We start from the raw sequence: 13985 nt of genomic DNA on the forward strand, positions 1-13985 counted from the left end.
GTGTGTGTGTGTCAGACTTACGGATGAACCGTAGTTGATGGCCAGGGTCTTCAGAGCCCAGGGGAGGCCGAGCCCGACCAGAATGTCAAACACATTACTGCCGATGGAGTTGGACACCGCCATGTCCCCCATACCTGGAGAGAGAGAGAGAGAGAGAGAGAGAGAGAGAGAGAGAGAGAGAGAGAGAGAGAGAGAGAGAGAGAGAGAGAGAGAGACATGTACACAGTGAGACAGGGAGCGAGAGAGAGAGAGAGAGAGACACACACAGAGACAGAGAGAGTACACAGTGAGACCGAGAGCGAGAGAGAGAGAGAGAGAGAGAGAGAGAGAGAGAGAGAGCGAGAGAGAGAGCATGAGAGACAGAGAGAGAGAGAGAGAGATAGATAGAGCATGAGAGACAGAGAGAGAGACAGAGAGAGAGACAGAGAGAGAGACAGAGCGAGAGAGACACATGTACACAGTGAGACAGAGAGACAGAGAGAGGGAGAGAGAGAGAGAGAGAGACCATGTCAGACACCAAGGAAAACCGACAGCATTGAGAGAAGTGTGAGGCAGCAAGAGGGACACGAGAGAAGAGGGGAGTGAGGTGGAGTGAGGTGGACCAGGTAAACAGGGAGACAGATGTACAGTGGGAAGAACAAAAGAAGAGACAAAACAGCTCCAGAATGAAAGCAGAGTTGACTGGTTAAAAGGATGGAGGGAGCGGATCAGAGTTAAAGTGACAGCGACCGGAGTGAGAGGAAGCGTTAGGGGAGAAGGCGGTCCAATTGTCGTGAAAAATGAAAGCGGAAAAAATAAATCCATGCTCGCGGGAGTCTATCCAGAGCCCACCTAGACAGACTGCTAGACAGCCAGAGAACCACGCAAGACACTTCAGGCAGACAGACAGTCAACCACTGGGATAGACAGAGAGACAGACAGGCAGTCAACCACTGAGAAAGACAGACAGACAGTCAACCACTGAGACAGACAGAGAGGCAGACAACCACTGAGATAGACAGACAGACAGACAGACAGTCAACCACCGAGACAGACAGACAGACAAGTCAACCACTGAGCTAGAGAAACAGACAGACAGCGAACCACTGAAGCAGACAGACAGATAAACCGACAAACAACTAGTTAGACAGACAGAAAGCCAGACAGTTAGACAAGCCAGAGAGACGACCACTTAAGACAGACAGACAGACAGCCAGACAGCGAGGAGACAGCCAGCCAGACAACCACTTAGACGGACAGATGGACAGCACCACGTTAAATACTTGATGAGGGGATCAAGAATGAAAAGCAGACCAAAACAGCAGATGAAAGGCTGGAGGAAGAGCCCTGGCTGACTCTCTCCATCACTTTTTGGGAGCCAGGCAGAGAGACAGCAGAGGAGGGGTGGGGGAGGGCCCACACCACAGAGATGACAGGCCTTCTGTCCTCACCCCACCTCCTCTTAGGCTGTTGGGCTGATGCTTTCAATTTCCTTATTTGGCTTCCAAAGAGCTCTTCCTGTGTGGTGTGTCTCTGAATGTGTCTGTGTATATATATATATATATATATATATATATATATATATATATATACATATATATATATATACAGTACATATATATATTTTATTTTATGTATATATATATATATATATATATAACAATTATTCGCCGAAGGCAAAGTGAATATTCACGGAGCCTGAGGTGAATAATTGTTTTAGCATATACTACACGTGAACACTCCAAAAATAAACAAGATAACACTTTTTGCCGGGATTTATTTGTTTTTATTAGCGGCTTATTCGTTTTTATTAGCGTGACGAGACGACCTTCACGTGCGACATTTTGCGATGAAAACAACATCCCATGTTTGAGATCTCAATCATGGGATATTGCCCAATATCCAGAGATAGCGAAATTAAATTGCAACATCTTAGGAGGTTCAAGTGTAGCATATACTTAATATATTTATTACACGGCTCTTCTCAATGCTGTGGAACGCTCCGTTCACTTGCATGAGCCTTCCCAACTCCCGGTGGTGAATTATTTTTCAGTAATGACCGTTGCTAAGCATATAATGACCGCTGTCAAGAAAAGTGAATTTTTTCATGTCTTTCGTATCACTCCACAAGTAGTCTGGTAACTTATCAAACCCAGCGTACTCGGTTGCTAAGTGACGTCAACGTCTTTGGCGGACTATTTCTCTGCTGATCAACACTACGAATGCTGGTAACAAATAAATTGTAAACAGACACACCGTGTGAAGTTATTTTCTTCGTTTTGGCAAGTAGCCGTGGAATAAGCGGGATAATGTATAGAACGTCGCCGGTCATTATCTAAAATAAGCCCCTTCTTATTTCCAGATAATGACCGGCGTTCTAAACATTATCCCTTACGTATATATATGAGTGTGTGTGTGTGTGCAGCCCTCACCCTGTCGGGCCACTATGAGGCTAGCCATGCAGTCCGGGACACTGGTGCCCGCTGCCAGGAACGTGATGCCCATGATGACGTCAGGGATACCCAGCGTGAAGCCAATCACAGTCACCTGACAAACAGAACATCGTTATTAGCCAATCACAGTCACCTGACAAACAGAACATCGTTATTAGCAAATCAGTCACCTGACAAACAGAACATCGTTTTTAGTCAATCAGTCACCTGACACAGAACATCGTTATTAGCAAATCACAATCACCTGACAAACATTGTTATTGGCCATTCAGTCACCGGACAAACACAACATTGTTTCTAACCAATCACAGTCACCTGACAAACACAACATTGTTTCTAACCAATCACAGTCCCCTGACACACAGTTATCTGCCAATCAGTCACCAGCCACACAGAATGGTGTTAGCAGCCAATCGCAGTCATCAAATGTACAGATCACATTGACAGCATTAGTAGTCCCTCCTGTTTACCTGACACAGATTTTACAGCATTATACAGCTAACTTCAAAAGCATTGTTTATCTGAGTTCATGAACATCTACAACTGTCAAAAGTATTTCCAAAAATAAATAAATCTGGTGACATAAACTCCACATCATAATGGCAGTGAGATGTTTCCATTTGGAATGTGCATCTCTGCACATCAATATTTCTCCACGGGGACAGAATTACAGACACAATGCATTGTGGGTAATGTCATCGCTCATCACTTCATGGTTCTGTAAATGTCAACTAGGAAGATCATTTTGTGGATTTTTGTTTAATTTCACGGGCCGATTCAAAGGCTTAGGACCCATTGATCGTTTTGTAGGGCTTTGCACGGCCGGGCTGACAGAGCGCTGTGTATCTCCCCGCCCCAGACAGTATGGCGCATGAGAAGATGGAGATACACAAATGCATCCACTGTTATGGTTTTGGCAGGATTTAGTCAAGATTCAAACAATGAAATAAGATATACCCACAATTCAAATGGGGCTTCAGTTAAAATGTTTCTTTATGTTTCATGGCAGTCCATTGATTGATTTCTCACTTTCATACACACGCACACGCGCGTGCTCACACTCACACACACACTCTATCCCTTTCTTGCTTCTTTCACTCTACTCTTCACTCTATCTCTCACTTTGTGTCTGCAGAATGTTGGTGTATTTTAGTGTCTCTCTGTCTTCACTTTCTTAAGTCTATGAACAGGCCAGTGTCTCTCCTACTGATAACAGGTTTTATTTACAACATTCCTCCATTTGTTATGTCTCAACGAGGACGAACCAATCCGGTCGTCTGGGCCATAGCCAGGGCCATATACCTTATCAAGGGAGAGACTGCATCTGTTCTTTTGTTATTCACGTTTTCTTTCCTATAATACTCGCCCCAAACCTTTGGTTCGGTGAGAAGAGGGATCACGTCAGGAGACTGCACCTCACCCGCCTACGCTATAGATTATTCAACCTAAGTCTGTACCTTGCTCTATTACATCCTGGAATAAACCATCTATTCGACCCTCTGATCCAACCTGTCACGCTTCCTTGATTTCCACTTCAAGAATCACTACTATGACGAAAAAATACACAACGAAGAGTCTATACGAACAGTTTAGAAATAAGCAGAAATCTAGTCTCTCACTCTATTTATTTATGTATCTCTCTTATAACATTATCCCTCACTAGCCATCTCTCACTCCACCTCTCACTGTATCTATCCATCAATCCATCCATGTCTGCCTTTCCATCAGGCAGACATTGTTCCAGCAATCCACCTATCATCCACGCTCTCTTACTCGCCCTCTCTCTCCCCCCTCCAACCTCCTCTCTTACTACCCCCTCTCCCTCTCTCCCCCACCCCTCTCTCCCACTCCCTCTCTCTTTCTTCTCTCTCCCCTCTCTTACTCCCTCTCTCTCCCCTCACCCCCTTTCTCTCTTCCATCCCCGCTCTCCCCTCCCCTCTCTCCCCCATGTTCCCGTCGCCTCGCTCCGACTCCCCCCCCCCCCCCCTCTCCCCTCCAGGGTGGGCGTGTCGCTGCGCTCACCATCCAGACCATGACGTAGAGTAGCAGGCGATCCAGAGGGTGGAGGCGGCGAAGGACAGCATGAACCAGTTCTCCCAGCGTGGCGTGAGCAGTTGGGCCACCGTGAAGTACAGAATCAGGCACAGGGGCCAGGCCAGCAGCCACTTCACCTTGTTACACACACCGCCTGGACACACACACACACACACACACACACACACACACAGATAAATAGATAAATGAAGCACATATATGCACACACACAGATAAATCAAGCATATATATATATATATACATACATACACACACACAGACACAAACAGACACACACACACACACACACATTTTCTGGTTTCTTTGAATTTACAAAATCACAGTCAACAGCCAAATTTCATTGCAGAATAACAACACCCCATCATTGAATTGGCCCTGCTGGTTATAGCAGATAATCAGGCTAGGAGTGATCTCAGGGGGCCTAAAGTCTGACTCAGATATGAGTCTCCTTGTTTGTTTACCTTTATAAAAAAAAGGTTAAAAAAAAGGTGTTTTTTGATAACATGTTTGCGCTACACTTGGAAGATGAAAACGTCAAGAATAATGACAAGCCCCTTTTTTGAAATAGTCATCATTTCAGTCAAACCAACAAAATGCGTTTCTGCTCGTCCAATTACCTGGACACTGGAACGGTACGAAGGGCCCGTCCCCGTCGGCCTCCACCACCTCCTCCTCGTCGTTCTCTCTCGTTGTTCTCATTGTCTTCGTTTTCAGTCTCGTTGCCGGCCTCCTGGTCGTCGTGGCGACGGCCGGGGCCTCTCTCGGCACTGGCTCCGCCCACCCCGTTCTCCTGGCCACGCCGCCCTGCGGCTTTTCCGCCGCGTCCGTCTCCCCATTGGTGAATGTCCGCGCGCTGATGAGCCGTTGCCGCTGGGGGTGACATGAGATCAACAATCAACCGCGACTCTTCGTCGAGTCAGGTCAAACGTATTTGTCCTCCTCCCGCCCGCATTGTGCCTTTAACCCTAAACCAAAACCCTGAGGTTAGATGATTTGAGGGTTATTCTAAAAAAACGGTTGGCTATTCTGCACAGGAAGTGTGCGTACGTGGAGCTCGCCGCTAGGCACAGCAGAGGTACAGCAAACGTCAGCAGACATACGCACGATCGGTTGCCAAGCGACCACCAGGACAGCGTCGGTTGCTAGTGCCGATTTCGAGCTAGCGATTTTGTATTATGTTTCAGTGCAAACTCAATTTCTGTGGAAACAGCACATGCCGTTGCTTGTCTTGGCCAAGGTTATGACGACGTTGGGTATTTGTGTTTGTGAAGAGAGACAGTCAAGGCGAAGAGATGAGAATTCATCCAAACGGTACGGTTTGATTTCCGTGCACTGTGCATGACGCCTGGGCTCAAGCCACACTTGATTTCAAGTCACAGGCTCACAGCCCTGCTGAAACCACAGCACCACTCTTCCCCTCATTAAACCATGCTGCTCCTTGCATCCGGAACGACCTCCACTACTCCACACTGGAACACTGGCCTGGTGACTTGCGTAGCAACGAAACAGACCTTGTTGAGACGTGCTATCTCCGTTGCATTCAGAACATTACTTGATCAAACTTCTTTTCTCATACGTCACTATATGCACCTCCACCAATAAAAAACCATAACCTTGTATGCAGCTTCCTATAGCTACTCAAGTTGCTATTGTAGAAACCCCCTCCCACCGCTCTATAGTAATATCTCCCCCGCGCCGCTTTGATTGCGTGCTTTGATCGCTGCCCGGCCCCGCTTTGCGAGGCTCTTTAAGGCTAAAAGCGTCGGGCTAAATGACTAGGTATGAGTGCGGTTGTAGCAGCGTGCGGTGGGGGGGGGCCCACCTCTGTGATGAGCATGCGGGAGGCCATGGTGAGGCGTGTCCGCGGGGAGAAGTGGCTGGTGATCATGATGCGCATGCCCGCCTCGGAGAAGGACAGCTGGTGGGGGTAGGCGGACAGCAGCTCGTCCACCATCAGCACCGACTGCTTCCTGTGGTGGTTGGCTGTGGGAGGGGGGGGGGGGGGGGGGCGGGCAGGTACGCAAAGAAAGTAGAAAGGTAGGTACACACGCACACATAGATATGCACAGAAACACACACACACAGAACATATGGACACAAACGTGCAGATACACAAACATTAAGGCTTTATAAGGGAAATTTGTCAAGGCATATGATATGATTTGATGCATAGACCACAAGGTTATATCTCTCCATCTGCCATCTATTTATCTACCCATCCATCCATCAAACAATCTATCTTTAGCTCTCCATCCATTTCTCCCTCTTTCAATCAATCAAACCATCTGTCTATCTCTTTATCTATCCATGCATCCATCCACCTCTCTCTATACATAGATACATCCCTCTCTCTCTCCATACATCTATCTCTCTCTCTCTCTCTCTCTCTCTCTCTCTCTCTCTCTCTCTCTCTCTCTCTATCTCTCTCTCTCTCTCTCTCTCTCTCTCTCTATCTCTCTCTCTCTCTCTCTCTCTCTCTCTCTCTACCTTTCTTCAGCAGCACGGCGGTGGCGTCGCAGCTGTCCTCCAGCTCCGTGTTGCTGGCCGCCCCGTTCCTCAGGTTGGAGCTCTTGTTCCGCCTCTCCAGGAAGCGCACGATGTGGGAGTTCATTCTGTGACACAACCACCACCCCCCCACCCCCCCCCCCAGCGTCAACACATGTCTACGTTTAGCGCTCAAACTCCCTTAGGCTGTTGTTGCCCGTGACTACCAGAGCAATGTCAGTGGGACTTGGAGTTTAGAATAAAATGGAATTTAGAATAAAGTAGAATTCTCCCGTTGAAGAAACAGGCTTGAGTCCTATAGGAAAGCGAGAGGTACAGCCCGGGGTACATTTGCGCCATGTGTGCTTTGCTTCGTTTAGACAGTGTGATTCCGTTCCTACTTTGGGATCACGCAAAGAATATGAAAACGAAAATTCCAAATTTCATTGTGCTTTGGGGCTTCAGCATAAAACAGTGAGTCAAGTGGCGAGTGTTGAGCGATTAAAGAACCGTGGGTCGTCCAGCGTGCCATACTCACTTCATTATCAATATGTAGACGAAATACATCAGAATCAGCGTCAGAGCTTCCCACCTGAAACCGACATGGTCACTGTTACGCTACCATCTTTATCTTTAAGCACAGCATAAAGTCAGAAGGAGTGGCTTTCTGTTCCTGGCGACCGACAACAATGAAATCAATAAATATACAACTGATTTACTGATATAGACTTACCACACAACTTTTTCGTCATATATAAACTGCAGGCAAAAAAAAACAAGAAGGAGACGGTAGAAATGGTTAACCAAGTGAATGAAAGAGCTTGCACTGATATTCCATTCATACCGATTATGATTTATAGAGAAGATATAAAAAAAAAATACTACTTTATCTTCCAGCACTCAAATCGGTTTACTTTAACATGATTTATTTGTGGTGTTGCCATGGTTTCATGCTTTCTTTGTTCACCCTCAGCTCTAAGTCCCTTTGTATAAAAGCTGAAGGACTAAATGCAATGATAATGTATCCATGTTTAATCCTTTAACCCACTACAACCCCACTCTAGACAGTCACTAAGTAACAAATACAGTCATCCTATATATGATGCATGAATACCATTACCATGTTAGCTAATGCATGAAAAACCTATTGTGAGTGAGTGACATGTTTAGAGCTGCTTACCACGATGAGGGCAGAGATGGAAAGTGTGTAGTACGTAGAGTCTCTGAGTAGAGGCCACCGAGACAGTCGCACCACCTGGTAGAGAGACATACACACCGAGAGCAAATAACGAGAGAGAGAGAGAGAGAGAGAGAGAGAGAGAGAGAGAGAGAGAGAGAGAGAGAGAGAGAGAGAGAGAGAGAGAGAGAGAGGACACACATGTAACTAGATGGATAAGAGTCAGAGCAATTAAAGCAATTAAGTTAATTAAGAGACGGAATGAAAGAGAACGGGAGAAAGAGTGACAAAGAGCGATAGAGAGACAAAAACAGAAAGAACGAAAGAAAGAAAGAAAGAAAGATAGATAAAGAGGTAGAGGACTAGCAAATTATTCCACCCATCTGTGCTGATGAGGGCAACCTATAAACTGCAGGTGCACTGACAGTAGAGCAGAGGGTGTACAGACTCGGGTCCTACCTGTCCGGCGAAGATGCCACACACGCCGATGATGCAGAGGATGTTGAAGACAGCTGAGCCCACGATGGTGCCCACGCCCACGTCCCCCTTGGTGATAAACACCCCTGTACACACAACGATCCACATCAGATCAACGGGGGCCACTCACCACTGACATAAGAGGATCACAGGCGTCGGACTGAAGGAGGTGAATTTGAGGTTGATCATCTAAAGCAGTCTTTCCCAAAGACTGGGAGATTTTAATTGGGTCGCCAAATAATAATAATAATAAAAAGAAAACGGAACGCTGCACCCGATATACGCGTTGCGCTCTCCTCTTGTACAATGGACTTGTATGCAATACTAAAGAGCAAGCAGGCCCACCTATTACATTAGCCAGGTAAATAGCACATGATATGCCTAATGAGAGTTGACAATAGTAGTATAGTAGTATATATAGTAGTACAATAGACCTGATGTTTATACTGTGAATACTGTGAATTACTACATCATTTGTTTACTTACTATATGTTTACTATTTGTCTTTTTTTATTCTGTTTATCCTTACTTTGGCACTATTTTGTATCTATCTCTTAATAAAGATTTATCTTATCTTATCTTATGTGGTTAACAAATTGATTGTTGACTGTTCGAATGGATTGATTGATTAACAATAGCTTAACTTAAACACAAGCCTACCTAGAACCATGTTTTTGATAGTACTGTACTATTGTGAATTGGGTCACGATGGTTTGTAATTTAAAAAAAATGTGTCCCCAGAATATATATATAATCTATAATATAGAATATCTATGAAACAGTTATTAGGCAGAAGAATATAGCAGTAAAGGGGTACGTGAGGATAGCTATTTCTTGAGGCCATTGTCCTAGGACTGTGTTCTCCATTGGGCCGATTTGGATAAAGAATGCACAGGAACGGAGTTGATGCTGAATGCCGGGATTTTTTCACAAATAACATACAACGATATGAATCTATAAGGAGTACCCTCTCCTGTTGGAACATGGTGGAGCCCCACGGTTCTCCTTCAGCCTAGTGCAAGAAGAAGACGCACCGTTGGAATCGATTGAGCAGGCCAACCACATTATTAACCCTGTGTCCCTAAAGTGTACCTAATCAAACAGCACTAACTAAACTGCTGTCTAACGACTGTGTGGTTTAACACATTTTAACTTGTTCAATTGACTCATTTACCTTATCGGTGAATGGGTTACATTAACTACTAGGTTTGGAGAAACTATACATGCAAAGTTTTGGATGGTGATTCTGCGTGTCATTTTTATGTTTTTCTATTTGAATCACATGTTATAGAGTCGCCCGAGTTATGTTAGAAGAAATTAAGATTTGCGGCAATCACCACAAACATACTTACATTACGACAGCAGTCATATTTTCATTTAGCTAACCCCAAAGTACTTTGATGGTGATGTCATGACACAAGGACAGCTGTCCATATTGAGAATGATATTTTGTGTGAATTTGAAGGATTTTAATATAGTGGTAGGCTTATGAATCTGTGATATAAAGGACAGCTGGTCATGACTGATGACAACTTCTAAGGTTAAAGCACCACTTTAGCCAAACACTAAATACTGATACACAATTTTAATGTGTTAATGTTATGTTATACACATGGATATGTCATGTATTTTAATCAGGCTATATTTTATTCTTAATCTTAATATCTAATGGATTTAGTTTAAGCACAATATGTCTTGGGGGGCTCAGGATACTGGTGCATGATGGTGTGTGTGTGTGTGTGTGTGTGTGTGTGTGTGTGCTAAAGTGTATTTGTCAACAATATGTATCATATTCAAAAAATTATACGGTAAGACAAGCCAATATCTGTTTTCATACCTGGAAGAAGCAGGTTGATCACGGATATTCATAATCCATCTTATCTTTATCCAATTTGTTTTGCTACACTTGTGATTGCTTTTTGGTTATTAAATACTATCTCCATGTCACCTATGTCTGATGTGCTTCTGGCTAGGTTGATTAAGTTATTGATGCGATGCATTCCCAAAGTCAATCTATTGACATGTGAACTTAATAATTGTTTTGACCATGTTATGAATAATGATGCAGGACAATTTTTTTTTGTGTGTCTTTCTGAAAAATATGATGAACCAATGAGTCCAACTTCCTCTAGTCTGTCAAGTAGATAAGCTTGTTTATAATAATATCACACCAGACCGGCAGAGAGATGAAAGATTCAATACATTCTCTATCCTAAATGGCTTCTAAAATAAACTCCAAACACAAGTAGCTATCAGTATCACATGCAGTTTGACTCAAACGCCTACACATAATTTACACTGACAAAGAGGAAAATAAAGCATGTCAATGTAGCACTCATTCCCACTGAAGCTCTTTTAGGGTTTTCTCAACTACCTTGGATGTTTTGGCTAGGGAGGAGAGGGACTCCCAGCCACAGAGGTACTGGGTTCGATCCCCAGACCCGCAGCCTACCCGTACTGTATGTAGGTTTTCAAGCTTATTAAAGGCTTATTTGCGAACACTGTCCCTGTTTAGGCTTTCTGCATAAAGAGTACAAAATATGATAATTCCCATATAAATTCATGTTAAATAAAATGGTTAAGAACAGTTATTGGATAAAAGTCGTTCAAAATCATATATTTTATTTTAATTGGAACATAAAATGCTGCATCACTGAGTGTCACAAAAACTCGGGGTAACATGGGGTTATTAGATGGAAACTCATCGTTCCCATCAATCATTTTAAGGAGCAATTACTAGATCGCTTGTGGCGTGCCACAAGGATTGCTGAGAATGGTGTGCGCACGCACGTGTGTGTGCGTGTGTTTTTGCATGTGTGTTTGTGTGCGTGTGTGTGTGTGTGTGTGTGTGTGTGTGTGTTTTTGCGTGTGTGTTTGTGTGCGCACGGGTCTGTGTGTGTGGTTGTGTTTGTGTGTGCGGGTGTGTGTGCGTGCGTGTGTGCGTGCGCGTGTCTCACCGATGACAGAGGTGAAGAGTTCAGGAGCTGAACTTCCTGCTGCCATGAAGGTCGCCCCGGCCACGTCCTCGCTCAGATTCAGACGCTGAGAGAGAGAGAGAGAGAGAGAGAGAGAGAGAGAGAGAGAGAGAGAGAGAGAGAGAGAGAGAGAGAGAGAGAGAGAGAGAGAGAGAGAGAGAGAGAGAACCAGGGAGGAAAACAGAAAGAAAGAAAAGAAGATGATCAAAAGAAGGAAAGAAGAAAAAATTTGAAGAAAGAAAAAAGAAAGAAAGAAATGCATTTCAGTGTGGGTGAAAAAACGAAGCCTTTAAGAAACAGTTGTAGTAAAAAAAACGAGTCTCAGTGTCTGCATGGAGCCCACGTGGATCCACCCTGCGTCTGGTCCTCACCTCACAGAGCTTCTCCAGGGAGGGCACAAAGTAGTCGTCACACACCAAGGCCAGGGCGTAGAACATGTACATAGCCTGCAGGGAGACCAAGCACAATCCTCAGGCGACGCGACACACACACACACACACACACACACACACACACACACACACACACACACACACACACACACACACACACACACACACACACACACACACACACACACACACACACACACACACACACACAAGCTACATGACCAGAGGGGACATCTGTGAAAAATATATGCTCTAAAAAAAATCTGTGATTACAAACGACTCCTCTTTGCTTTGTGCAAAACATTGGCGTACATCCAGCTTGGTTGCCATGGCTATACATACAGTACAGCGTGCTGTGAACCTGAATAATGAATGGGCCGAGCGGTTGATACTGTATCCTGCTCTAATGTTCTCCGGCCCATGGTACAGACTCCGCAGAGCTCTGTCTTGATCGGAGAGGGCTCACAGGGCAGAGATCCTAGGCCCAAGTGAGCTCCCCCCCCCCCCCCCCCCACCGACTCATGAATGATGAATCATGTCGAGAACGGTACCACGGACAGTTCATTAGGACACACACACACACGAGACGTGTTCACCCGTTGCGGCGGAGGGACCCGAGACGTTGCCGCGTTGACGAGAGCCCCGATAGGAAAACGTGTTCCGCTTTCTCTCTCTCCCGGTTTGGGCAAACGGACGGGCTCATTTGCATAGGACGACTCATCGGATCTGTGAGTGTGTGCATGTGTTTACCATTCATCTAGATGGGTGTGCAAGGGGAGGGTGGTGGTGGGGGGGGCTATGGTTGCCATGGCGATACCCCTTTCCCCAGTGATTATGGGCTTTGCGTGTGCCGTTCTGAGGAAGCGTGAGCGACCTCGTGTCACATGTAAAGCCTTTGCCCGGCAGCTGCTGCCGCACCCGACCCTGTTGACGTGTTGCAAGCATGTCAGCAGGTGTGTGTGTGTGCATGGGTGTTTTTAATGTCTGGATGCGTGTTCCACTGGGTGTATCTGTGGGGTGTGTGCGAGGCGTGTGAGTGTACATGTGTGCTTGCTGTTTTTCTGTGTCTGTTTGTGTAAGTGTGTAAGTGTGTGTGTGTGTGTGTTTGTGGGAGTTAGTGCGTGCGTGCGTGTCTGTATGTCTAAGAGACTGTGTGTGTGGTGTGTTTGTACATGTGTTGTTATTCTCAGGTCTTTGAATGTAGGTGTGTATGCATGCATGTGTACCAGCAAGATTAGTTTGAGTGCCTGTGTGTGTGTGTGTGTGTGTGTGTGTGTTTGCATGCACGTGTGCGTGTGCACGCATGTGCGTGCGTGCGTGCGTGCGTGTGTGTGTATGTGCGTGTGACCGTTGAATGAAGGGCACTCACACACAGGACATGCAGGCCCACTGCTCCGTCCACTCGCTCCTGGTTGGTGAAGAAGTCGCGGGGGAACTCGTGGATGGCTGGACAGGGAGGAAGTAGACACAGAGTATTAGCACAGGACAGACCGGTGGCAGGGAGGAGGTAGACACAGAGTATTAGCAGAGGACAGAGCGGTGGCAGGGAGGAGGTAGACACAGAGTATTAGCAGAGGACAGAGCGGTGGCCTTTCAAAACGCTGCTAATCAAAATCTGTCACTTTTTACAAATCCTGTTGCACCTCGGGTGCCACAGCGGCACGCTGACGACCCAGCGCTACCGGTCGCGCGGTAAAGCCTCTGTTTCTGCATTAACTCATCATTTAGCCTTTCCCTCATTTTTTATTATTGTTCCCTTTATTTTCTCATTAACACTGTTCTTATATGCAATAAGACGACAAGGTCAAGTGTAATATGTGCTCTAATTAAACCGTGAACCGTTTCTTTGCCGGTGTGAGACTAAGCAGCAGTTCAGTTTGTCACGCTGTCTGGTAAAAAAAAAAAAAAAAACACTTCACACTTAACAAAGAAGCAGGTCCATCTACAATAGCAGCGAGTCCACCTGATTGCCGATAGTATATGAGCCTATGAC

At 45.5% G+C, this 13985-nt stretch overlaps 1 protein-coding gene across 1 annotated transcript in view; it reads right to left on the reverse strand.

The window, feature by feature from the left end:
• Nucleotides 1-13985, reverse strand: part of slc24a3 (solute carrier family 24 member 3) — a 62235-nt gene that overhangs the window by 2844 nt on the left and 45406 nt on the right. The window contains 16 exon segments of the mRNA XM_084470073.1: nucleotides 22-134; nucleotides 2412-2526; nucleotides 4455-4474; nucleotides 4477-4620; nucleotides 5105-5171; nucleotides 5173-5306; nucleotides 5309-5357; nucleotides 6310-6470; nucleotides 6975-7099; nucleotides 7510-7563; nucleotides 7705-7730; nucleotides 8152-8226; nucleotides 8608-8711; nucleotides 11583-11667; nucleotides 11972-12046; nucleotides 13362-13438. Coding sequence (XP_084326199.1) covers nucleotides 22-134; nucleotides 2412-2526; nucleotides 4455-4474; nucleotides 4477-4620; nucleotides 5105-5171; nucleotides 5173-5306; nucleotides 5309-5357; nucleotides 6310-6470; nucleotides 6975-7099; nucleotides 7510-7563; nucleotides 7705-7730; nucleotides 8152-8226; nucleotides 8608-8711; nucleotides 11583-11667; nucleotides 11972-12046; nucleotides 13362-13438 — 1424 coding nt within the window.

Source organism: Micromesistius poutassou, assembly GCF_964030765.1.
Source record: "Micromesistius poutassou genome assembly, chromosome: 7".
Taxonomy (NCBI): Eukaryota; Metazoa; Chordata; class Actinopteri; order Gadiformes; family Gadidae; genus Micromesistius; species Micromesistius poutassou.